A 27773-nucleotide genomic window follows, 5' to 3' on the forward strand; every position below is an offset into this window, starting at 1 on the left:
ACTTGAATGGCAGATATCATCCCTACTAAACTTGTCTTGACAGCCAGGAAATTATGAATGTAGCCCAAAGTTTAAAGGTTTGGTTTTACTGAACTGCCAGACCTTCTGTGTCTTCACCAGCTTCTACAAAAAAATTGGGTGATTTCTTAAAAATGTCTATAGGTATATAAAAGGTTGTCCCTGTTAGTTGAAGTACTTGAGTTTACTGCAATTTTACTACTTAACACACTGTGATTCTAGCATTTAGTGTATATTTAGTTAGACCCACTCATTGCTAAGAAAAATTTTCTTGCATTTGGTAACCTTTCATCTTCATTTTCATGCTGAAAAATTTACTTCACAAATAGATTATTCTGAGGAATGTACTTCCAAAGTACTGTATTTTGGGACTGGACATTGTATTTTCTTTTCAAATAATTACTTAATAAAGTTCATATAAAATGTAATTGTTAGCAGCTTGCAAATTCAATGGACCTTAGAATTCACTATTAAGGGGTATTTTGACAGAAAATTGTGATCAGACTGCAGGTGATTTCTTTCCAGATACTTTCCACAGAGCCCCTGCTCCTAAGATGTATATTTTGGAACTTTGACTCCTTTTGTGTGTATATTTTATTTCATGACTAACTTAAGCAGAATGTCTCTACAGCATGTTTGAAATAACATTAACTTTACCATTTGCAGAGATAAATTAATCTTCTGAAAAAATACTTGTTTTCCACCCTGATGCATCAAATAGGTATTGACTAGTAGTAGTAGTAAAATTTAGCACTGTTAAAGATTTAACTGAGTCTAAAATTAGATTTTCTAAAATGTTTCTAAATTACAATTATGGACACCGTGTTTTGAAACAGAACTTGCTGTCTTTCAGTGGCTCAGTGAACAGTAAAGATCACATAGTATGAAAAGAGCTTGGCTCTCAAAAATTGAATTGGGAGTCCTGATTTTTTTCTACATGGTCTGACCTTCTCTTAGAGTAGCAATACATGTTGAAACTATTTTGACAACCTGCTGAATTTTATCTTATATCTCTCTTAAGTGCTATTTTATTTCTGTGTACTCTCAGGAATTATTTACCTGACCTCAGCTCTTGGCCACCTGGCACATTCTGCATTCTTCCTGACTGTTTCTGCACGGGATGGGGGTGGCCTTCCCTCTGCCAGCAATGCAGCTGTCACAGTAAATGTCCTTCAGACTGTTTTGGCCCCTGCCATATTTGAGAGATCCCGGTATAGCTTTTCTGTTCCAGAAGATGCTCCTGAAGACAGCGTGATTGGCACTGTAAAGGCCAGAGAGCCTCCAAGTAAGTCACGTTCTCAGTCAGAGATTATGTTGTATTTTTGTTGTGGCCATTAACTGGAAATAGCTGTAGATTATTTTTTTTCCCCATAAACCTCTGTGTTATTCATTCAGTTTGTCAAGCATTAAATAGAATTTATCTTTGGTATTTACAGCAACTGGTGTAATGGCTGATTTATCGGGATACTCTTTAGAACAGTTGGAGATTTCTGGTACTCTCCTTGGTGGTCCACAGAGATTGGCAATGGCCTCCATTTTCTTCCTGATGGATTTCTATGATTGTAAATGAGGAGATAGGAAGCATGCTGTGAAAGTTTAAGTAAGTGTGACGGACTTTAACTCAGGTTAAAGTGTTAGCCATGCAGGGCAAATTTCAGAGCAATACTTAAAATCAGAGAGTATTCAGGAGTTTCTGAGGATCTGCAAGAAGTGCTCCTGGCCACCCCTCAAAAAACCAAACCAGAACCAACCAACCAAACACAACCCCACACTGTCTCAAATGAAGTGAAGAAGTCCAGATGAATGTTTGCAGGACCTTTGGAAAATATATTTAATCCATCTGGTTTTGTTGTCATTTCTAAATGGAAATGGATTAGCTCCTGACAGTCCTTGGTTATAAAGAGCCCTGTCCTGAGCGCTGTACATACTTGGTTCCTGTGCAGAGCAGTGGGACTTGTGAGTCCACATAACAGCCTGATGATGCATCTCTAAATGTAAGGTAGTAGATGGCAAGGTTTCGTACAAGCTTCATTAGGTCCTTCCATTTCTTTCTTTTGGGAAGAACAGTCCTCGGAGTGGAGATAGCACCCACTGCGTGGCCTTGATAGAAAGCCTGAATCTTTAGACAGCTTGTTCTTAAGGTAGCATCTGATGTATAAATGTTACAAGAATGGTCACCCATGAACAGCAAGTTTATTAAAATACATTTGTTTTCAGGGAACTGCCACCTGTTTCGTTCCTTGCTGTAATGAATGCCTGTGTGTAGTGAAATTGCTCCCACAAGACTAATTTATAGGTGTGTTCTTTCTGTATTTTAGATCAGGGAGAAACAAGAGGCTATTATGTGATTTTTCTCTATAGAGTTTTATAATACCAGTGTGATGAAAATCAAAGAGTGCAGAAGTGGACAAACTGTGTGGATTCATATTTTACTGAAGGGCTCCAGGGATGGGAAGAAGGAAGCATAAAAAGCCCAAGAATGTCAAACATCTGTGTAGCTTACATTTATTCCATTGAATTTAACAGCATGCATTCTCCCCAGATGTTCTTGCCAATGTTTATGTTATCACTTCCATTTTTTTTTGTTACACTTTTTGTTGCTGTTTCCATTTCTAGATTCTCTAGAAGTGATTTCTTACAGAATTTGCTCCGGTGATCCGCATGGGAAGTTCTCTATCGACCCCCAGTTTGGCATTATCCGCACCAAGAAACAGCTTGACCATGAAGCTCAGTCTGTTGTGGTGCTCACTGTTCAATCTCAGCTGGGTGACTCCCCCATCTACAGCAGCACTCAAGTCAACATATTTGTGACAGACATCAATGACAACCCCCCTGTATTTCTTTCCAAATCTGATAAGGTAACCATCTCACATACCCAGCCTCCTGGCACTGCTGTCTACATTGCTCATGCAGAAGACAAAGACAGTGGCCTAAATGGGGCAATCAAATACAGTATTGCAAGCAAGCAGTCAGATGCATTTAGCATTGATCCAAGTCTCGGAGTGGTAAACCTTACCAGGAGAGTGGTGGCGGAAAAGCAGCAGGAATATACTCTACACATAGCAGCCGAAGATGGCGGGAGTCCTCCTCTGACTTCCTTGCTGATGTTGACAGTGGTTATTGAAGAGCAGAAGATGGGCCCTACTTTGGTCTTCCAAAGCTTGGTATATCAAGTAGAAGTCAGTGAAGCTACATCTCCAGGTGCCCAAATCCTTCAGGTTCAAGCCCACTCCCTTGATACACACAGTGATACCTCCAATCTGACATATTCCTTAGAGCCTAGCACTGATTCCGTTGCATTTGGAATCAGCTCTGATACTGGCTGGATTTATCTTCGGAAACACTTGAACTATGAATGCGCACAGATGCTGAGTTTTAGAGCCTTGGTCAGCACGTCTGAGGATGCAAACCTTAGGCAAAATGGAAGTACATCTATAGTAGTTAACGTCCTGGATGAAAATGATCATTCTCCCATGTTTTTGCGTGAGAGCTACTTCTTTGAAATTGAAGAAAATCCGATTCCCAGTGGTGTGGTTGGCACCATTAGAGCTGTTGACAAAGACTCAGGAAGAAATGGACAGCTTTCCTATTTCCTCTTGTCTGATGGAAAGTATTTCAAGATGAATTCCAACACAGGTAGCATTTTATGATTTGTAATCTGCCTAATATTACTTTTGCAAAGCAGCCTTCCCTAAGGGTATGGAATTAAAGTATAAAGCTTCCAGAAACTGCTGTGGATCTTTGGGGTTGATATATGAATATTTTAACTCAGAGTGTCACAATTTGGGGAATGAAATAAACCAAATATATTTTCATGAAGAATGGACTGGCCCTTAGGAATTTTTTTTCATGAATTTGTTCAGGTCACTTGATCATAAGTTTTGGTGTTTGGCTGAAACAAATTGAAAGTAGAAGTTTTAAGTTATAGCTTCAGTAGTTCATATGAGAAAAATTTTTACCTGTGATCAAGTAGAGTTGAAAAGTACAAATCAGCCATAAGTAACTATAAATGTACTTATGAAGTTGGACAAAGTGATTTAAAATACTTGTAAATGGTTCTGTAACTGACATCAAAACTGAGTTCATGTTGTACATGGCATCAAAGAAGTCAAACTGGCTAAGAGAAATTTTTCACAGCATAGGATGTACTCTGCAGTGAGTACCAAATGCCTCAAGTAATAGGGGTTATGTCTACACAGTATAACACCAGAGACCAGAGCATGGAGAGCCTAAAGGAAGGGAATTCTTCAAGGGATACAGGCAGCGTAAATAATCCAGTTTCGCAAAATGCTATGTAGGAAGCGATGATCTGCTGTTTAAAATTCCTGTTTCCAGATGTCCAGTCCCCATGGGGAGTGAAAAGGCTTTTCCAGAATTTCTCTGTATGAATCTCAAAATAAAAACAGCTTTTGAGTACACTTATGGAACTTTACAGGCAAACAGAATACTAGGAGTTAACCAAGAACGTTTTTAAAAACCATGTGGTTGCCTGTGTGATAAGCTTTGGTCAACCACAAATCTCTGGCTGTATTGGGTATGGCTAAGCAGACAGGGAGAATATTGGTCAGATTTATTTGCTGGGTTTACCAGAATGTATGGGAGATGTAGGTGTTTATGATTAATGCACATAATTAATAAAGGCCCCTTGTCAGCACTTAAACCCCTGTGCTCATGTATTATCTGTCCTGGAGTGTGGTGAAGGCCAGATGGATTTCTTTGGAAGGTCAGCACTTTGGTTCATACTGTTTGATACCTTTGCTCTGGGGCACACAGTGTACAGTAAAACGTGTCAATAGGGCACTGAAGTGCATATACAAAACTATGATTGACAGAATGTTTCTGCAGGATGGGGTTTGGAAAGCTAAGGTTTTCATGTCGATGATCAGGTGTATCAGAGGGCACTTATCATTATTTCACATTAAATTAAATCATAATTGGACACACTTAGATGAGTGCTAGCACACAGTAAACACCTAACTCTATTTCTCCCCCCTTTTCTTTGGCCGTCAGGTGAAATAATAAACTGGGTGGCGCTGGACCATGAGGAGCAGGCGCACCACGAGCTGCGGGTGCTGGTGATGGATGCGGGGCGGCCCCGGCGCAGCGCCACGGCCGCCGTGCACATCGCAGTGCGCGACCGCAATGATCACGCGCCGCGCTTCCCACAGGGGGCACTGCGCCGACAGGTGGGGCAGAACACTGTGCTTCCCGCAGGGGACGCTGTGCCGACAGGTGGGGCAGGGCACAGCACCGCGCTTCCCGCAGGGGGCGCTGCACTGACAGGTGGGGCAGGGGGCACTGCACTGTGCTTCCTGCAGGGGGCGCTGCACTGACAGGTGGGGCAGGGGGCACTGCACTGTGCTTCCCACAGGGAGCGCTGCACCAACAGGTAGGGCAGGGCACTGTACCGCGCTTCCCGCAGGGGGCACTGTGCCGACAGGTGGGGCAGGGCACCATGCAGCGCCACCCCGTGGCCGCACCACACACTGCGGGTCCTCCCAAACCGGGGCGCTGCACACTGCCAGATCTAAAGGGTTGCATGAGCCTAACTCTGTTCACGTGTGCACTGGAATCCCTTTTGGTTTCTGATCTCTGAGTTTGCCATAGTAAAGATGTTCGAGTTAGTGTTCTATGCAGACTGTGACAGAGGGTTGCTGGAACTCTGTTGTTTAACTATCTCCTGAAATGCTCATTGCACACTCTAAATATTACTGAAATGGAAAATAGTGCAGCAGCTAAACTCTTGTGTTATGGCAAGGGATTTGTTTTAAGATGACTTTATCCGTGTATAATTTCAAATCATATATGAACTGCTTGGTAACAGGTTTTGGAAGGCCAGCCATCGGGGACACTTGTTGCCACCATCTTTGCAAAAGACTTTGATTCTGGAAACAACAGTGTTGTCTTATATTCAATAGAATCAGGTAAGAATTTCAAGGGTTAATTAATACAAAAAGGTACATTAAAATAACTAGCATTTTAGAAAAGCCATGTATCATACAAGATTTTATGTTTATTTTGTGTCAGGTAGAATAAAGCTGCCTTTGTAAATAGGAATCAGCACCACCATGTGTCTTACAAAGTATTTAAGGAAGTGTAAGCAGCTGCCTTTCCTCCCTTTGCTCTCTGCCCTATCTTTCATGTGGTTTGGTTGCTTCTGTGGTTGGCCAGAAAATGTTCAAGCAGCTCTCAGAAAAGACTAGGACCGTGATCTTTTATTGTACAGTTTAGTATTTCAGTCAGTTTAACATCTTAAAGGAAAAATGAACTCCTTTTCTCATGACCATTTGAAAATTATTTTCCTGCTAAAATAACAGTTTGTGACGGTCTGAGGGTCTGAGACGGGGATCAGAGGGATCAGCAGATAATCTGGACAAACAATGAGGTTTGTGGTTTTTGGTTCGGGTTTCACCCTTTGTTCAACAGTGTGTTAACCTGACATAGTGTGGCCCCTTAAAAACACTTCCCTTTAGTTTTCCCCATAATTCCTGCATGTGATAGTTCACTTCTGGGGTAAGTGGTAGGATTCAGTTTTGTTTGCAGTGAAATTAATAACAGAGCAGTCCCAAGTTAGAACATGAGTGGGACTGGGACATTAATACTGGTAGGAGACATAGCTGTGATGTCTGGATTTGCTGCATACCACTTGCTATGCTTCCATAAACGTGAGAACTCCATCTATAACCAGGAAGGAAAACAGGTCTGTTCCTCCTGCTTTCCTTCACTATTGCTTCAAAACAGTAAGAGTTCCCAGGAGCAGGACTATTTCTTTTTTGTTTGGTTTCTGTTCTGTTCTACCAGTTTTATGTAACCAATACTTTTTAAGCTTGAGATTCGTAATCTATGGTAATTTGCATGTAGATCTTACAGTTTCATCAGAGCAAGAAAACATAATTCCCTTAATTTGAATATAAATGACTGCCTATTCCAGAGGGAATTGGATGGTATCTTAGACTTCTGCATAGTGAGTAAGAATATTTTGCACAAAAAAAGTTCCCCCTTGTGAAAAGGGGATGAGCAGTGTGCAACCCTTTGTTTGAAGAGTGATGGCCAGGCAATACAGTAAGTGTTTTTCAGGGGTCTCTGCCTGTTCATGTATCTAACTGTATCCCCTTCCTTCAAACAGCACATTGGATTTTCTTACTGGCTTCACTGTAGAGCCCCCAGAGGGGAGTAAGTAAGAGTTCAAATTATAAAAATGACTAGCAACACAAAATATGACTGGTCTTGCAAAAGCTGTCTCTGGAAAGAACAAAAACATAAAAACAGCAGCAAACACACCCCCATCTCCCCCCATTTCAAATGCAAAAAACCACTAAAAATCCCTCCCAGCCTTGGAACTAGATATTTTCCTGATAAACAAATCCAGAAACAGCTGAGCTTCTCTGATACTAATTTTTGTTGTTGTTAGTTGGCTCACAACCTTTAACATCTGGTCTTCTGTTTCATGGTGAAGTTTTTGCCTGGTTTATATTTAAAATAGTATTTTCTTGTTCTGGGACACTGTTCAGCACTTAAATATGAAGAAGAAACATGATCTGATTTACAGCCATGTTTGTTAAACAGAGAGACAGCAGGTTAATTGGAGAACTCCATGCAGACCAGTGCTCTATTCTTCAGTCATGGGGCTGACGCAACATGGAGAGCTGCGAGTGTCAGTGTCAGCTGTTAAGCTTGTACATGTTGCTGGGTAACTTTTAATGTTCTTGAGATCTTAAAGAAATTTCAAGATAGGAGCAATATATTGAGCTATGTAGAAATGTTAATGATAAATGCCAACAAAATACATGAGGGCAAATCTGTAAAAGAACTATGAGGTTTACGCACCAGTTAAATTTTAGGTTAGAGGGAAGTGTTTCCTTCAAAATGCCCCTTCCTCTTCCTAGAAAATCAAAGCAAACCATGCTTTAAAAATGTATATACATCAAAGTGGATAGTCATATGACCCTTCTTCCACTTCTGTGTTATCACTAACTCGGAGTTAATCCCAGCTGTGTGTACTCTTTACTCCTTAGTGATGCTGGCAGTCAGAAAGTGATTTGCCTGGTCTTCTTTATGACTGTCAATAGGATATAGTATAGCATTTATAACAGAAATTAGTGTGCATTTATAGGGCATCTGGAACTACTGCCTTGTGTGTTGAGTCTAGCATTCACAGAGGCTTTTACAATTATATTTGGAGCAATTATGTGAATGCAACATTAGCCCTTGACTACACAAGTGCCAAGAGAAGCCTAGTTACACTGCTACCATGCACAAATTGGCAAGTGCTGTCCATGTGTCTGTGAAGAAGTCCTTGTTCTCCATAATGACTTGCAAGCAGCGTACAGGGAGCATTCACAGACTTGCAGAGGGCTACATTTCTGCACAAGCCCTCATCATGTTCAGGTTCTTTGGGAGCCATGGCCTTGCCTTCCTCTTTTCCGTTAAAGGAAACAACTTCTCCATGATCTCAATGGAGAAGGACATGGTCCGGGCACTAAGTATTTTAACGCCTAGGAAAGAAATAGTTGTTCAGGAAATTAGGTAAAAATACATATAGCTAACTATGACTGTGTGCTGAGGTCACTAATCTCTGAGAAATCTCTAGTGTTATTTTCTGTCTGCTTTCTGGGCCATTTTGCCTAAATGCCAGTTTCTGTAAGGCCTGAATGTTCAGCCAGCCAAAATTCACAGTAACGCATTGCTTGGTATTTCTCAGGGCACCATTGTTTTTTTCTTATTGGTTCTAAACTACAAATTCTCTGAACATCTTTGAGACCACAGAGCTGAAAGAGTGTCTGAGTTTTGGAGAACCTCATGTAAATGAAAGTCTGGCCAACAGTTGGACAAGACAGAGGTGAAAAATTTAATTGTAAAAACAGATATATTTATTGGCAGGTTACTTCTGCAAGCTCAAGAAGAGGCTGGAGCCATTGGAGTCTAGTTTTTGAGAGAGTCAATTTTCTTCATCTGCTCTTTCCACTTTCCTTATTTCTTATCCATTTCTCATATACTTTCTTCATTTTCCCCTCAGATGTAAAAGGACATATTTAGAGTGTTCGATATAAGCAGCAGTTGTCTAATTCAGGTAACTTATGGAGATGAGAGCTAAGGAAATATTTGTGGAAGAGCAGCAAGCATGAGCTTTTAGACCAATGACTGACATGCTGTATAGGTGTTAAACTTTTTCCCAGTGTAAAAGCTTTTTCTGAATTTCAATCAAATGGCTACACTTGGAATATTAAATAAAAGTATTTAAAAAATATATTGATAAAAATACCAAAAAACCAGACATGGGGCATTTCAGTTTTGACTGTCTTTATAATGTGTAATCAGATAAAAAAATGAAAACATGAAACACTTACAAAATGGAAGTCCCAAGGGGTTTTTCTTCTATACAGTGTCTCTTTCCAATATTTTCAGACTTTTTACCACCAAAATATGCACAAAACTATTTCATGCAATATCTGATTTTTAGTGTAACTCTAAGTGTAGGTTTTAGCAAAATACTGAAAATATATGCATGCAATTCACATTGTGTTCTGTTTCTCATATCTCCTATGACTTTTGCCTAGCTGGGATTTTGTGTCATTAAACATTATATGGAACTAAGTAGCAGATCTATGACAGTAGACATCTTGTTGGGACCTACACTAGGAAAGTAAACCAAAAGCTATTTATGAAAAGAGTGATATAGCATTAATATTTTGAAACTACCATGAAAAATGCAAGACTGTCTCATTCAATAGAATTGTCTTTATATATTGTTTCCTTTTGTTTTCCGTGTTAATGTTCCAGGCAGCAAGACTCAACTCAGAAGGGACTGATGGAGAATTAGAAAGCTATATTCATGCAAAAATAGCAGAACAATGTTGAAAAAAACTCCTATTTATTGGTTGTGAAAACCCAGTTTTCCAGTTTGTTTGCTAAATGTTTTTTTTCTTCAAATGTTACAGGTGCAAATATTTAACAGTGGCAGATGATATAATTGGATACAAAAGTGAACATCTATATGTGCAGTTAACTAATTTGAGTGTCCAGATTTGGAGAACGTCAACAGCTTCATGCTCACTTAGGTGTCTATGGAAATATAGTTATGTGTGTTTTGTGTGCTACATCTGCACTGAATTTATTTTTCCCCAGTTGCTTACTGCAGGAGTGGCTGTTATGCTGCAGGACTTTGTTTAACCTGCTAGCGCACCTTACTGAAAATTCACATAACAGAAAGCTGTTTGGATAGTATTCTAAGAGACAAGTACTTACAACAATTGTGATTTTCTCAGTTTCTGGTGATGTATACAGAGTAGTAGATATTTCCCAGTAAAATTTGAAAGTAATTTGTATTCTATTTCTTGAACATGGGGGAACTATGTATCAGTCTCTTTTCCCAGGGCAGGTTTAGATTGAAAAAATTTCTTTACTTAATTGTTTGCCAAGCATTGGAGCAGGCTTCCTAGGGAGGTAGTGGAGTCATCATCCCCAAAGGTATTTAAAATACATGTAGGCATGGTACTTAGGGACATGGTTTTGGGAATTTGGCAGTATTGGGTTAAAGGTTCCACTTGATGATCTTAAGGATCTTTTCTTCAACTTAAATGATTCTCTAATTCTAAGTCAAGAAGAGCTATTTATTAATCTGTGGTAAAGTTATTCTTTGCAACTCTCAAATAAATGATGTGGCTGCAAGTAATAACTTCAATTAAAAGCCACTTATTATTGGAGTGCCACCAGTCCTCGATGAAAGATATGAGCATAATTTCCAGTATTCACATGTTGCTCTGCAACAGCTTGCTGTAAGATTGTGGCTATCCCCATCTGGCTGCTGGTACAGAGCACAGGGAGGGCAGGTGGCATGGCTGCAGTCACGGTGTATCATAGGGGTCAACAGTACTCTTTGCTGGCCCTGTAATCTGTGAGTCACAGGAGATAGTTTACCCTTCATGCCAGTTTGGAGACTAAGACTTAATTCTTTCTCTGGCCCTGTCTGCAAAGGTTAGAAATAGGGGGACCAGTCCTGGGCTATCTGTAACCTTCATGATGCACGCACCACTGGTGTGAGTAAAGTTGGTACAAAACTGGGCAGTTGCTTTAGTACTCTATGGAGTTTCTCTCCATATTTTTCTAAATCCACATTAAGTGGTTTATAATAAGTAAGTACTCAATGAAGGAAGAGGAGGTGAACCAAAAAAGCCAGAGAGATCCAAATGAGTGCTGCAAGTTCCTATCCTCTGGGTCCTGCTCTTTTTCACTGTTCATTACAATGTTCAGTACTATGGAGGCAAGCTGTTACTGATTTTCAATAGCACATGTCCATTTTTACCCCACAGAAGAGGATATAGGATACTTCCAGATTGATGCTGTCAGTGGAGAGTTAAGAACAACCCGGCCTCTGTCATATGCTGAGAGATCTGACTACAGAATGATGGTGATAGCCAAGGACCAGGGGATGCCTTCGCTTCAAGGCCATGCTGCTGTTTACATCCAGGTACTTATTTACCTTGTGCAGATAGAGCAATTGTGTTAAATGCTTAGTTTCTTTGAAGAAAAAAAAAATTGGAAGAAGGTTGGGAAACAGAAAAAAGGAAGAAGCTCAAAATTGTAAGCACCTTGTCTCATGGTAATTTTCTTTAGCTGTTTTTCTGTTGAGAGAGGAAATGAGAGGGCACATCATTTTGATTTGTTAAGAATGCACAACAGCATTTGGGATCATCTTGCAAATAGATGATGCTTGTGCTTTAGGAGATCATTGGAAACACTGGGAAATAGGAGGAAAATATCCAGGTAGGCAGAGAGAAAAATATCAAGTGGGACTGAAAGTGGGGAAGAGAGTAGATTTGTTCCCTTCACTAAGTTGCTCTCTTTTCTAAATTTTGTCTCTAGAACCTTGTATAAGGATATCTTATTTCTTTGTGGTGATTTATATGGGGTGGGCTCCTCATGGGAGTGTGAAATGCAGCATGTGCTCATTCCATAGCCAGCCACCTGCTGTTCATTGAGCCCCAGTGGGGCTGCTTTGTCCAGGCTGCCTGTGCACTCCTCTGTCAGAGACTGAATGTTATTGAGGCTGCTATTTTCAAGTCACCCTAAAGATGATTAATTTTGGATAGCTTGTAGCTTCAGTCTGGGCAAGGCAAATGCTGTTCCTACAATTAAAGAGAGTTAAAGGACTTCTCTCCCTGAGCAACGGGAGAAGCACCAGTGATTAACTGATTGTAAACCCCATTCCCTGTCTCCCTGCACCCCTGGAGGAGGAGGGAGGGGTGGAAGGAAGGTGTGTTTTTAAGCTCTTATTGTACTTCTCATCCTGCTCTGATTTTGTTAGCAATAAGTTTAGTTAATATCTCTATTTCTAGTCTGTTTTGGCTGTGATGGTATTTGCTGAGTGACCTCTCCTGGTCGTTATCTCAGCTCATGAACTTTCATTATGTTTCCTGTCCCCTGTCCAGTGGCAGAGAGGAGTGAAAAAGCAGCTTTGCTGGTGCCTGGCATCCAGCCAGGGTCAGCCCACTACACATTACAATATTAATAATAACAGTGGGAAAATATTGCAATCCTTGTGTTTTGGTTGCAGGTGATCCCACTTCCCAACGGGAGACCTGGCTTCTTTCAGAACTTCAAGCACTTTGTCCTACCTGAAAATTTTAAACCTGCACAAGTGTTGGATTCTCTGAAGGCATTGAGTAACCATCTAGCACTTAACAGGAAACTGCATTTCAGTATTGCTAAGGATTATAATGTTCATTTTGAAGTAGACAGCATAACAGGAGACCTTTATCTTTCCAAGGAGCTCGACTATGAAACAGATTCACACTTTCTTTTGCAAGTTATTATAAAGGATTATAATAATCCTCCACAAAATAGCACCGTCTTCCTAAGTATTGATGTGGAAGATAAAAATGATCATTCTCCACATTTTCAAGATGACTTTGTAGTGATTGGCATAGAAGAAAATGTACCTGTTGGCACTCTAGTTTACACATTCAATGCAAAGGATGGAGATGGCGGTTTTCTGAACAGCAAAATAGAGTATTCCTTAGAAATAAGTAACACAGGTGAAAATCCATTTCTTATTCACCCTTTGTATGGCACCTTGACCACAGCTTCTCCACTGGACAGGGAGATTACTCGTTCTGTGATCTTGACGGTGTTTGCAGAAGATCAGGCAATAAACCTGACTGATCGTCAGCTGGATTCCTTGGCTGTCAAAATTGTTATTTTAGATATCAATGACAACAGTCCCAGTTTTACGTCTTCACCTCTTTCCTATGTCATGGAGGATGTGGAGGTGGGCTTCCTTGTACACCACATAGTTGCAAAGGATCCTGATGAGGGAACAAATGGACAGGTTACTTATCACATTCTTTCAGGCAATGAAAACAAAGCATTTGTACTGGATAAAATCACAGGTACGTGACTTTTCTTCTCTGGGGTTCCTTGTGTTGTGATTCTCACAGTAACATTTGGGAGTGCATACCATACAATAGTGAAATACCACATTAGTGTGCCACTCTGCCCAGGTGACTTATTGTCCTCAGGGGTAATTGCCTTGAGCAGAGCAGTGCAGAGCACAGTTGTCAAGCACTGTGAGACTCAGCTCAAAAATTTTGGCATAACACTGTTACTGTCTTGTGTAGGTGTACTGGGGCATTTTCCAATGGTGTATTGAGGAAGGTGGGAAGAAAATGCAACAGTGAAATACTTCATTCTGATTTTGGCATGATGTATACTTAAAGCATGTGCACACATGTACGTTACGATATATGCACATGCAGAAAGGCAAAGTTAAGATCAGAGAGTCTGCATTATACTGTGGATGGAATATGTTCAGTGGAGGCTCAAAGTGCTGATGAATTTCATTCTTCAGCCCTCTGTAAATCTCTTCTTTCTAACTATTATACTATGCTCTCACAAATGCTAATATCACTTTAATTGTTGTAATATTTTCTGGTTCTTATTCTGATTTTGAATCTATTAGGTGATGCAGCTTGCATTGGTTTGTGGAGCTCCTAACTGTGTAACTTATGTGCAAAAGAAGACAAATATTTAAGTTAAATATAGTTAAAAAGTTAAGCCCAAAGTTAAATAAAAAGCAATCTCTGAACTTCTGGAATTTTCCATGAATCCCAATTTCCCTGGATATCAAAGGCAGTATTTCTGGGCCAATTAGCACTGTAGAGGGAATCAAAGGTAATGAATGACTGCAAGTCCAGAAGCCTTGCAGCAGTGGCACGGTGATGCTACATTGCAGCTATGAGTGCTGGAACAGCTAGGATCCTAACCTGAAGCGGGATACTTTTTAAATGCCTTTTCTTCTTTAAACTAGGACTCTTAACTACAGCCCAGTTTCTAGACCGTGAGGTTCAGGAGCGCTACAGTTTGACTGTCATGGCTCTTGATGACGGCAGCCCAGCTCTCTCTGCCACACAAGTTCTAACCATCATTGTTCTTGATGTGAATGATGAAGCCCCGGGATTCCTGCAGCAACTTTATGAGACTGCAGTTCCTGAAAACCGAGATCCAGGGGAGTTTGTCATAAGAGTAGAGGCAGTGGACCGAGATGCAGGTAATTTGTGTCCTTCTGTTGTAATTTACAGACCAATCCAATCTTGATGCCTTGTGTGTACAGCTGCTGTGCTTTTCCCAAAATAATGTATGTCTTTTGAGTTTCCAAATATGAGTTTTGGTTCAGACTCTCAATCTTAAATTAGAGCTTGTAACTATTCTGACTTGCACTTTGGGGTAGCTTCAGCTCTGATGGTTTTATTAAATGTAAAATGTGTTCACAGCATATTGTAGATTTCACATGAAGAAAGACAACGTTCTCTGGTTATAAATCAGCAAACAATATTCAACTCAAAGTTAATATCTGAACATTTTGTCGCTCTCAATCAGAGCATTTTGGATAGTTGTAAAGCAGTTAGTCTAGAGTCCTGGTTTTGTAACAGAGCTGCAAATGTGCGCTTATCTTTTCTGACCAGAGAGGGGCACTGTCATCCAAGATTTTCAAGCTGGTTGAGCTGTAAAGGGATAGTGGAAACTGCTCAGGGTTTTAAAGACGCTTTATACATGCTAAAGAGTGTTAATGCATTACATTTCAAAAATACACAGAATGGAGAAATAAGATGTGGGGATGGTTCATCTCCTCAGTGAATCACATGTAAGGACTAAACCTGAGTCTGCTAAGCGACAAAAAATTCCCTCCAGTTCTTCAACTACCTGCTCTTTTGAACTGTCTAAAATGCACAGCATATGATGTTACAGTTAGTCCATGTGCTGGAGCACTTACACAAGGTCTGTGTGATAAATAATAAAATCTGGAAAGAGAGTTAAATATTACAATACTGCCATCTTTGGCCCAAAGGTTGTCTCAGCTCTGTAAATCACTTAATTTTTACTGTGGGTTCACTTTCTGTACTTTCTTTAGAATTGTGTAAGATTGTGCTATCTTAAAAACAGATAATGAAACTTGTTAGCAAAATAATCTTATGTATTCAGTAAGATTTGTAATTTTAATGTAGAACACATATTGATTACAAAAGGCTGATGTGGGATCAGTAGAGGTATTATATAGAAAAGACATTTCCCCACAAGTATGTAACGTATTTAGAGATTAGGAATGTGTAGGTATCCCTGTCTGTTATGATCTCCAAAATTACTACAGTACAAGCTGAGCTGTACTGTAGTCTGCCTCTGTATCTCACTCTTGGAAATATTTTCTTTCTTTTGTGGATCACAAAAAAGTTGATACTTGAAGAAAGGTTTGGAAGATAAAGAAGACAACTGAGAATTTGCTTGAATTCTTCTCCCTCCTTTTCCATCCCTTATATTTTTTTCGCATCTTGTGGGAAATACAGCAGAAAGGAACTTTCCAGAGCAGTTAGTGGGAGGGAGTCAGGGTGGCTTGGCAGGGTGGAGAGGAAGGGCATTCCAAGTGTAGTGGGTGGCACAGTGTGTGCCTGCCTGCGCAGACACTTTGGGCTGGAGCTCTGTTGTGGCTGATTGTTCCTTCCTGCTAGTTTTTTGAAGTACATTTTCCAGTAACCACAGTCCTTCTGTTGGGTCTTTTTCTTACATTTGCATGATTTGGCCCCATGTCGTGGGTGTGTCACACTATTGTTTCAAATTAATATTGAAGTGATGTTCCTAATGTAAGAAAATTTGATTTATATAGGAGTCATATAAATATAATGCTACTCAATTTTCTTACATTTTTGGAACACAGTTTTGGAATAAAATGACTCCTGTCATGGTGTCCTTTTTTTTTGTTTTTCCTTACTCTGAATTGCAGTTCGCATCCCATTAATATTTGCATAGTCTCAGTGGAGGACTTTCTCCCATCACACTTTTTTGTTCTCTTTGTATGTTCCCTGAGTGACCACTGGGAGGAACCAGTCATTATCAACTTTTTGTTTTCTTTTCCTTTCTTCTTCAATCTCTGTGACTGGAAGGGGGTCTTTTTTTGAGGAAATCACAAGTAAAACTTCTGACTTTGGAATGGTTGTCTTTCACATGAATATCCCTGAAGACTTTTGTTCAGCTACCTCCCTCCTGTATGTTACAACACCTGCACTTACTGCATCTCTATGTTGCCTTACTCTGGGAGCCTTTAGGGATCCCGCCATGCCCTCATCCCTACCCAGCTGACATCTGACAGCTCAACATCAGCAAATACAAGTGTAAAAGATGATAACATTTGAAAATATGCATGTTGGAAAAATACATATGGCAAAGCAAAGATATCAGCAGCATATTTAAGATAGGTCAGGGTTTTTTCTTGAGGTAGGTCTTTGCAGAAGACTAAACTAGCAAACCAAACTAGCATTTGGCAAGGCCTCCTTTTAATCTGATGTGCACCTCTGTGGTTCAATAGTTATGTCTGGAGCCTTAGGAAAAAAATCTTAAAAGATTAATAGGAACCATTGACTTTGAGTTATGAGACAGGGCTTACTGCCATCCATTAGACGTTATTGTAAAGTCCTATAAAGATGAAATCTGGATCTTGAATCTGGATTTGGGGCAGGGGAGACATTTTTTATTTCAGTTTTCAATTTCAGCTCCTAAAGTGTGACCAGTGCTACTGAATAATTAACCAGCAGGTTGGATTGAGTGCAAATGTGCTAGCTGCTGTGCTGTGTTCACATGTAGAGTCAGCATGCTCCTCTTCTGGGCAGCTGTGCAGCTTTTTCCTAATGCTACCTTACACTCCTAGCAGTTGGATATGGGAAAGGAGTCAGTAAATCTTTGGTAAATAAATGTAATTAAGATGTCACATATCTGTGTTTTTTAAGGGTTAAAAGTTTTAACTTCAGCATTGTGTGAACAGTCAACTTGGATGGCACCCATGTTTTTTCAGCCCTGGTTGTGAATAGTGTCCATTGTGGAATCTGCTGGAGAAGGAACTGGGTTGAAGCAGCTCAATTGCAGGAGGCAAGAAGCTAATATTGTCAGACCTGCAGCTTTTGTGTCTCTGTTTTTTCGTCTGTAGCATATTGGTGATAAAGGATAGATAAATGCAAGCAGAACTGTGAGTAGCTTTTAAAATTTAGTTGAATGTTATCTGATATGGGCAGATCAGATAAATATATGTTAGTAACCTGAGACTTTGAAGACATTCACCTTGATTGTCCTCACTGATGTGATTTTTCTTCCTTCTTCTGTAAAGCTGAAAGGATTTCTGTAAGTCATTTTTCCTCCTGCTGTGTATTGTACACATCCCTCCCTTGACTTAGTTTAGGTGCAAATGCATTCACGGTAGTAATTCTCTTAATCAAATTTCAGTAGCACTGTCAACCACTTAGCAAAGCTATTCAAAGGCAAATGAAGTCAAGTATGTTAAAACCTGTAGACTCTGTTTCTTCCCTCACATTGTATTTCTCCATCAACTGCAGTGCAGATTGTCCTGTGCTTGTCTGCCGCAGATGAGAACAGGCAGGCAGTGTTTTCAAATGACTAGAAGTGTCATGTAGATTTTCAGGTGTACCAACTGTCTCTGCCCTACTCAAGGACTAATTCTGGGTGGGAAAAACACAGAATGGTTGACTGGAATGTAAGAAAATGAAAAAAAAATAGGGTACAATAGTCAAATCCTTCAGGTATAATGTAGGATTAAACTAATTAAAGGCAATAATATAGGTGTGATGGAGATGACATTATACTTTCCTTGGGAGGATATTGAAACGAGAAGAAATATGAAAGGAATTATCTTACAACCATAATAGGTAAGAATGTTGAGTCTCATTTCCTGTTCAACTAAGGTGGGCAACTTTGAAAGAAAGGTTTCTAAAATCTTTAAAAGTTTTAACCTATTCCCTGGAGGAAGATGGGAAAGCTAAAATCCCTGCACTATATACAACTGGTAGGTCTGATCAGGAACTGTATAGAATTGTCATTCAGAAGAATCTGGAGGGGAAAGAAAGAAACAAATAAGTATACCTGAATGTGAGGAGAGTTGCCATGTTTTACTAAGATTTCTATTCTGTTTTAAAGGGCTGAATTCCTTGCTTCAGTATGAAATCTTACCAGGAGCTGGTTATGAGCAATTCAAGATGAACTCGGACAGTGGAGAGCTCGTAACAGCTGCATCATTGGACAGGGAAACCCAGGAGGTTTTCAGTATTAAAGGTAGCAGTGTGAAATATCTGTGAATGCCTCTAGAGTGGGAAGTGAGAGGGAGTGAGGTGTTAATATCAGCATTACTTTTTTTCATGCCTTCTGAATTCAATGCATGTTGTAGGATTTTCCAGTACAGAAGAGCATATGCTTTTTTGCATAGCACAAATAACTCTTCTACTCTGATATTATTAAAGAACATCTATTGTTACAACCACTGAATGAAAATTGCTTTCTTTTTATTGATCTTAGTTTTGGTTCGGGACAGTGGAACTCCATCGCTGTCAAGCACAGTGACAGTAATCTGCACCGTGCTGGATGAAAATGATCACTCTCCCACATTTCTTCTTCCTCCCTCTGAGATATTTATTCCAGAGAACCAACAGCTTTCTGTTGTTTACATTATCCGGGCTGTAGATATGGATGCTGGCAATAATGGAGCTCTAAGATACAAAATAACTGGTAAGTTATATTCCATCATTTTGTCAGTATAAATCAGGGAAATATTTAAACAGCAGCATCCAAGTTTTAGGCTAGTCTTGACTTTACCAGGCCTCCTGAGCTCCCATGCTTCTTTTTAGTGGAAAAGAAAAGAGAGATCTTTCACCCCTTTGTCAGCACTCATAAGCACAACCCAGTCATACTTTCATTCTGCGTTCTGGATTTGAAATAGTGCAGAACAGTGAAACAAAAGAAAAAAAAAAACAAATGGTGGAATGAGGCATTAATCATGAAGGCATAATTTTTGTCCTTTTTGTTATAGTTGTAGAAGTCTGAATGTAAATATTCCCTTGAAAATATACCCAAGAATTAATTGAAATTTATTTATATAATGCTATTTATTAAATTTTATTTTGTGAGAGCTTCTTTCACCCAGCAATTAATAATGTCATACTTGGCTTCCCTCTTGCCAAACTCTCCTTGTATCTACTATGCCAATGTAAGCTCCACAGCTGTTCAAAGCCTCCTGTAGTATCTTTGGACAAGTACAACTTTGCTGTGCTTACTTTGGTTTGTGGCTCTCAGCAATAGCTCAAATGTAGGCAGAGAGCTACTGTGGTAAAAACCAACACATTTTTCTTTGAAGAAACAGTTATGAATTCCTTTTTTTCCTTGGTTTTAATGTTGTGATCTCTGACATTTAATTTCATTACCTTTGGTCTTTTTGCATGTTATAAAGTATGTAAGCCATTCACTGTTACTAGAATTGCTGAATTTTCAGTTGACTGCTTCATATTTATTCCCAGTGCTCCCGAATCATGACCTTGCCCAACTCTTGAATTCCAAGAGATAGATTTGTAGAAGAGAACTAGGAGCAAGCAATTACAATTGTCAGCAATGCTTCATAGATTTGTGGAATTTGTAACTAAGGTTGGGAAGAGGTCACTTCATGGAGCAGCCTAGATGCATGAGCTTTTATAAGGTGGTCTGGTTTGGGAAAAAAAGATATGCAGCTGGCCAAAAGGCCAGTCTGTAAATTGTTATGACTTTCTGCATTTGCTATCATTGCCTCTCACTGGTTTAAATGAAATACAGGTTTTAATTTGTATGAGAAATATAATATGTGAAAGGCACATGAGCTCACCAGCTATATGAGCATTGGACCTTGTTATTGCAATTAGTATAGAGCATTCACAAGGGGTTCTTTTTTAAAAGTAGTTATTAGTGATAATTTTTTTTTATGTGTTTGAAAGGTGGAAATGTTGGAGAATACTTCACACTAAATAACACATCAGGCAAGCTGCTGGTCACTCGTAGCTTAGACAGAGAAGACATCAGCAATTTCACTCTTGTAATTGAGTGCCATGACCTAGGCAGTCCCTTGAGAAGCTCCACTGCACAGCTCTATCTAACAGTCTTGGATGAAAATGATCACAGCCCCTTGTTTGCGAAGACCCAGTATCAAATCTCTGTGACAGAAGACCTGGAGGAAGGCTCAGCCATCCTGGACCTGTCTGCTTCTGATGAAGACGCTGGCCCGAATGGTGAAGTTATGTACTCCCTTATTGATGACACCTATGGAGCATTTGCCATCAATAGTGCCACAGGATCCATTGTTACTACAAAGGCACTGGACAGGGAGACCAAGTCCCAGTACACTTTTAGGGCTGTGGCAAGTGACTGTAGCCCCCATTTTCCGAGGAGCACCACTGTCAGTGTTGTGGTGCATGTTAATGATGCCAATGACAACAATCCTGTCTTTTTGCAGAATCCTATCGGGGTCTTTGTGCCTGCTGAAACTGCGGTGAATGAGACAGTTGCCACTGTGAGAGCAGAGGATGTGGATCTGGGATCAAATGGAGCTGTTGTTTTTAATTTGATGATGGCAGAAACTGTATTTCAGGTCGATGTGAAGACAGGTGACATCATTCTTCGGGAGCCCTTGGCTTCCAAGGGCTTCAGTACCCAGCTGCTAGTGACAGCTTCAGATCAAGGCATCACACCTCGAACAGCCACAGCTGTGGTCATTATCTTTACAGAAGAGCAAGAGGAGGTGATCTCATTCAGCCACAGCCTGTACGAAGCAAGTGTGCCTGAGAACAGTGCAGCAGGTGGGCATGAAATCCCTCTTCTTGTAGTCGCCAATCTCCCCTCTTTTTGGAATTGAAATTGCAATGAATAGTATAGGGAAACCTTTTTTTTATGTGCAGCAGCAGGGAAAAGTTAATGTGGATGTAGCCAATACCCATTTGCCCCTTTCAAATGCACCAGCATAAAAAAGATGCAATGGAGGAGGCATTGTCTCATCATCAGTGGGTTCATTCATTTAGCAAAATTGCTTTAATGATGGGTGGACAGCATTTACTTGTTGTTTTGCTGGGCAGTGCACACAAGCTCAGATGAGCTGGGTGTTGGGAACCAGTTGCAACCTGACGTTTCTTGTTTTCACAAAACCCTTCACAAACTGTAGCTTTCATAAATACCTTGCTGAAGTTTTAGACTTTGCAGAAGAAGGAGAAAGCGGAGTAGGATGGGGTAGGGAAGGTCCAAGGCTATTGGTACGTGGTCACTTGGACATGCTTCTACAGTGTCTCTCTAGGTAGAGACTGCACTATGGAATGCCACCTATAGACCAACCAGCTTCTGTCACAAGGTGCTTACAGATTTATTTGGATTTGTTCTGGATATTGATGACAATTACTGCGCTACTTTTTACCATTCAAAGAACATTAATAGTTATCCCTCCAGCCAATTAGATGTGGTATCTTCTCCTGCATCAGGGATTGGCTCTGTCCTGATGAGGGGCAGAAAGGAATGGCTTTTGCGTATTTCTGTCCGCAAATCTCACTATATAATTGGCCAGATGTATTTAAAGATCTGACTTGCACTATAATCTCAATTAAAACAGCCCATGAGATGCCCCTTGAACAAGTAATTTCTCTTTTATAATTCAAACTTCCCTCGGTAAAACAAAAGCAGTATTCCCTTATATCCTAAGGGTTTTGTGAGACTAGTGGATTCCTAGATCTTGAGTAACAGCCTATATATTGGATTATGAATCAGTAAATAAGAAGTGTGTTAGTAATTTTGGAAAACCAATCAATATTGTTGGATGATTACAAACAGAAGAGAGAGTGAAGGGTGAAAATGGCTTCATGCAACTGATGGTCGCAGTAATTACTGCTGTGGTTATTCAGCCATTCCTTCCTCTGTGCTTGTTTGGGACTACAAGCCAAATTTTTTAATTGTTACATTTAATGAAAGAAAATAAAGATCAGAGCTTTATGGCAATAGATAAACTGCTCTGATCCTAGACTTTTTTTAAGTGTAGATGTGTTCCTGGATCAGGCTAAAAAGCCAGCCTGAAATTAGAGAAATGCCCCAAGGAACTGTGGTATCAGAATGCCATTGTGTTCTCCCATTCAATCTATAGAAATATAATTAAGATTCAATTTAAGTTGTTTTGATTAAAGGAAATTTAGCAAAGCTTCAGGGTAAACAGGCAGATTTGATCACAAAATGTTAGTTTGTGTTTAATAATACTCTTATTTGCTAAGAAGATCAAATTCTTCTAAGAATATGAGAGATTTTACCAAATACTAGTACCGCTTGTCTTTGTTTATACTATTTTCCTTTTTTCATAAGCATAAATAAATATCAAATATTTTACATTTCAGTGGGGAAGAAAAGCATGATTGTAATTAAAACTCTCATAGAAGTTAGCTTATAGGATAGATGTGATCCTGGGACCCCTACAAACGTGAATGGTACCAGTGTATTCAGTCCAGGGAAGATTTACATTACATACTGATTATTTGTAGAACTGGTATTAATAAATGTGGCTTCTCTTCATAATTTTATTTCTGCCTTAACTGATGGAGGGGAAAAATGCTATGTTTATTTTAAAAAGAATAAAAAATGTGAATAATATAAGCAACAAAAAAACCAAAGCCAAGGGTCCTTAGTTTTAATTTAGTCTAAACCCATCAAATAGGCAAGTGCCTCAGGAACTGGTCCTTGTGGTCACATTTTCTTTAAGTGTTTAACTTCCAAGTTTAATGACCTTTAGAAAACCCCACTTTTCTAATTTTTTTTGTTTAATATTGAATATTTAATGTCTTTAAATACTATAAACTGTTCTACAGCAGACACTTAGAAGCTAATCAATAAATAATCAAGTGACTGTGCTCTTCAGAGGGTAAAAAACCTTTATTATTTACCCAACTTTTAGTTGAATGGTTGTTTGCATAACACTTGGAGATGGATTGACCAGTAAAACTTCTTGACTCCTCTATTTTCTTTTTGTATTAGATATCAGATATGTATCCCCTCATTCTTTAAGTCAAAGAATCACAGAATGGCTGAGGTTGGGTTAGGATTAGGGACCAAAAGGGTCATCTGGTGCCACCTCCCTGCTCAAGCAGGGTTATCACAGAGCGCATGGCACAGGATTGTGTCCAGATGGTTCTTGAATCATTATCTCCGTGCTCAGCTTTTCATTTCATGGCAATTAAGAGGTCTGAAGAAATAATGGCAAGGATGAACACAGGTTAGATGGCAGAGAACAGTGAAAAGAGACTACTATAATGAGGATTGAAGAAAGTGCTACAGTGATACAGCAGCTCGGTGTGATGCTGGTGTTAGGACATAGATATAAAAAAAAGCCCTATATATAAAACATATATGCCCTAACAAAGAATTCAGCAAGTGTTTTGGAGCTGATTTGGCCAGGTAGGCAAATGCTGTTCACTCTGCCATGTTTTGGGTTTGAGTCTGTAGGCGTAATGGTGGGATCTAGGCTGTATAAAACAGTTTGAGATACTTCCATATGCAGTCAGAAGGTATGCAGAAAAAAACATTTTAAAAACCCTGAAAAAACCCTGGATTTTACATATTTTACACCACTCTTCATGTCTTTCAATATTTTTTACTAATTCAGAGGTCAATTGCCTAGCATTTCAGGCCGATCTGACTGCTTTTGCTTTGACCCTGATCTCCCTGCTGCCTTGCTCTATCTTCAGTGCTGAATGTGTTTTGCAGAGAGAAAGCTCCCTTTCACTGATTTCTCTCTGTTAAGAGTTACATGATGTGACCTCTGCTTGAGGCAATGTCTGAATTGGGTGTGATTGGAATGGCAGGTTCAGCAGATGGACATTTTCTATTGCTCTTTATCTGTATAGGGCCTGTTTAGGCCACAGCTGACCTCACACTTTGGTCATATTTTTCTGACAATGAACTGTAAAAATTCACTGTTGGGAGTAATTGTTTTCTGTGAAGGGTATCAGAACAAGAGATTTGTACTCTGCTAAAAAGAAGCTGTAAACAATTCTATCTGCGTGAAAAATGTGGAGCTTAAAGATTAGGATAGGAGGACTCAGACAAAGAGTTTATTAACCTAACCTCTGAAAAACAAGGATACAAGTAGAAATGCTGCTGCTTCCTTTGTTTCTGATAGTATTTATTCTTAAACACACAAACAAACAAAAAGATGCAGAGTGTGTTAAAAGATAAAGAGGGATATTCTTCAGACCTTGGGGTTTTTTATCTCTAACTCTGCTGTGAGGATGGTGTGAATGATTGCCGTTGCAGCTTTCTGTAGTAAACCCAAGTTGCTTGGCAATGAAAATTCAACCTACAGGCCCTTTTTTTAGTCCCTAAAAAACTCTAGGTCAGCATTCATATATCTCTCTTTACATATTGAACAGATAGATGTTGATTCCAGAGCTTTTCTAGTAAATATCTTATAAGTATATTGACAAGTACGGAAAATCACATGTCAAAATTGGCGTGCTTTTTCTTTTGGCAGACAGATTTTGAAAGCAAATAGTAAACCCTTAATAGAAAAATTCTGGTTTCTAAAACATAATATGTAACTGCTGAAGTAAAAAAGATATCAGGTTATTGTAATAGCAAGGTTTCCTCTCATTTTTTGTACTAAAGCCTTTTCTGTGGCATCCAGAACACTGACTATGACCTTTGTGATACAATAAAATAACTAGTTACCTCTAATGCTGTTTGAAAGAGCTCATGTTGCCTCATTCCATTACAGCTGCATGAAAACAATTACAATTTAATTAAATAATTAAAAACATTAAAATCAATGGCCATATATGCTAGACAATTTTTTAAATCACTTGAAAATAATAATTATTTGGAAGTTGTGATAATGCCTTTTGAATTTACTATGTTTTTGTTAAATGTGTTGGTTCTGAGCAGGATAATTTGAGTTCCACATTTCCCCTTTTATTTTATTCCAAACAGGATTTCTGAATCATGTCTCCTGCATTCTATGTTAAATTATTGGTCTTTTCATGGAATTTGGATTATCTGTGAATTGCCCCATAGCTACACACATAATTTCATCTTTTCTTTCTCTTTATCAAAAGGTGGCTAATTAAAATTCTGAGGGATATTTAATTTAAGGTGCTGTTCAAAAAGCCAAATTGAATCCTGATAAATGGAGAAAAAAAAAAAAACAACTTTCTTGTCATTTGTGGGTGACATGATGTACCACAAACCAAAAAAAAATTAGATATGACTTCAGGCAAGAGAGAAGTCCAATGATTCGTGTGAGTTTGCAATTAGGAAAAGTTAAATCTCATAATTTTATTTAGGCAGGTAAAGTTGTTATCAGATGTGTAATTTACTGAGGAAGGAGGTATAGACAGTGCTTTGTCTATGAATTTGTTATATAGGAAAAATAACGGAGACTTATTCTTATTGTCTACTAAACTAATGAATGAGCACCTAACCTAGTACGAAGTTGTGTTTCTGCTATTTATATCAATGCTATAAAATTAGAACAAAACCTTCTAGGTTAACACGATGAAAATGTCTTATTGCTTCCATAGGTACATCACTTCTAACAGTAGAAGCCTATGAACACAAATTAACAGAAGACATAAAATATAGCATCTTCAATGACCAGGAAGTATTCTCCATACACCCTGTCACAGGTACATTTTATAATTTATTTCGAGTGTCTGTGTGTATTTTGGAGCATTAGCAAGTTCCTACCACAAGAACAAGGGCTAGATATCGTAAGAGTACTCCCTAGTAATAATTCTGTAGCAATGAGCAGGTCATTAGTAAATCCAGGCACTGTTGTAGACTTGAGGTAAAAAGGAATTGAGCACCAGTATACCTGTTTAAAGCACTCAGTTCTGATTTACTGTTGATCACCAAGTGTTGGGAGTTGATAAACTACTGCTTTGTCATTCAAGCTGAGATTCTAACTTGTTTCTCATCATACAGTTTCCCAAAAACTCAATAAACAAAATCCTTCAAAACACTTCTAAAGTAGAAGCATTAGACTCTTATTGATTTTAATGCTCTTTGTTTCAGGCAAACATCAACATGTTTTAAAGTCAAGCCTGTTTATTTTTTTTGTGAATGTACTTGTGTTCTGCAGCAGTTCCGCTTTCACCTGCTCTTTTGTCAGGAATTCCAGGTGCAGGAGGGTGAGGTGTTCCCCATGTGCAGTTACATTTTCTCCTCTACGACTCCTAAGAGAGCACAGCTACCCTGGTTACCTCTCGGCTCCTAAACAGCTGCAATATGTTTGCTTTCTGAATAGCTGCAGTCTCTCTTTTTTGGATGGCATATAGACAGTGTAAGCATTTTTCCTCAGAAACAGTGTAAATACTTGTACCCTTAATAAATAGCTTTATCCCTGAGATTCTGAAGACTTTACCTCTGATTATCATGATGTCTCCAGACAACAAATGGCGTACCACTAGAATAATGTTTTTAGATGAGGGGTGCTTGAAGTGCATACTTCTGATTTTCAAGTCCTTCTTATTTCACTGAAATAAAACTAGAGAGATTGGCCTTAAAGAACATCTTAGACCCAGACAGGCTTTTTACTGAGGAAGTGGATCTTTTCCAATATCACCTCAAAAAAAAAAAAAAAAGAAAATTCAAATGGTATTTTCTCTTTTTTTATCAAGCTGGGCTGAAAAATGGTTATGTGATGCTTTGAAGGGTCTCATAAGCACTGTCTTCACCAACAGGAGTGGAATTTCTATAGCAGTGAATGTCACAAGCCTTCTTTTGAGACCTTTGATCCATTGTGGTTTCTTCTCTTTCCTTTCCTCTGAAGCCTCTCTTGTGTTTCTTAGAAAAAATTAATTGAAGTTCAGCCTTTAAGGACTTTTGAAGAGCAGTGCTTGCATAACATAATTTTGATGCCAGTAATTCTCTACCTCTTGCTTCTACAGCAGAAGTATTATGAGCCATACCAAAATTTTGCCCTGTCTGTAATTCATATTCTGAACAGCCAAAGATCTGCTCTACTTGCCTTTTCTAGCACTGATGTTAATTAACCACACTTTGGAGAAGACTCTATACCATTTTCAAGTTTTTTATTATGATGTAGAGTTGTAGAAAGAGTAGGAGATGACTCAAAGACATGAACTAGCCTGTCCCTCCGATGCAGGAGGGGAATCAATTGTGCCAAAATATGACAGAAATTTGTACTGTCCTTAAAAACCATCAGGGACAGTGATTCTGCAAACCCTCTCAAAAGCCTGCAAAAGTCTTGGCAATTGGAAAGTTTTTATTCATATTTGTCTGAATGTTTGCTGAAATGTTTTAAACTTATTACTTCTTAATCTAGTAAGAGTAGACCTAAGACAAAGGCAACCCCCCTTTTATTTGCATATTTGAAGATTGTTACGCTGTTTTTTCTTCAAGTGCACTTCTGAAGAATGAGCAACTCTGGT

General features: G+C 39.1%; 1 protein-coding gene across 1 annotated transcript in view; it reads left to right on the plus strand.

Moving 5' to 3' along the window:
- The window catches only part of DCHS2 (dachsous cadherin-related 2), a 103594-nt gene that overhangs the window by 61153 nt on the left and 14668 nt on the right, over positions 1-27773 (plus strand). The window contains exons 4-14 of the mRNA XM_054295363.1: positions 1067-1303; positions 2635-3654; positions 5029-5204; positions 5843-5942; positions 11328-11485; positions 12572-13406; positions 14324-14563; positions 18487-18621; positions 18862-19071; positions 20304-21161; positions 25902-26006. Of these exons, the coding sequence (XP_054151338.1) occupies positions 1067-1303; positions 2635-3654; positions 5029-5204; positions 5843-5942; positions 11328-11485; positions 12572-13406; positions 14324-14563; positions 18487-18621; positions 18862-19071; positions 20304-21161; positions 25902-26006 (4074 nt within the window). The remainder of the gene's footprint in view (positions 1-1066; positions 1304-2634; positions 3655-5028; positions 5205-5842; positions 5943-11327; positions 11486-12571; positions 13407-14323; positions 14564-18486; positions 18622-18861; positions 19072-20303; positions 21162-25901; positions 26007-27773) is intronic.

The sequence above is a fragment of the Melozone crissalis genome, unplaced genomic scaffold (assembly GCF_028551555.1).
Source record: "Melozone crissalis strain CALT ecotype California unplaced genomic scaffold, PUWL_Pcris_2 ptg000006l_1, whole genome shotgun sequence".
In the NCBI taxonomy this organism is placed as follows: domain Eukaryota; kingdom Metazoa; phylum Chordata; class Aves; order Passeriformes; family Passerellidae; genus Melozone; species Melozone crissalis.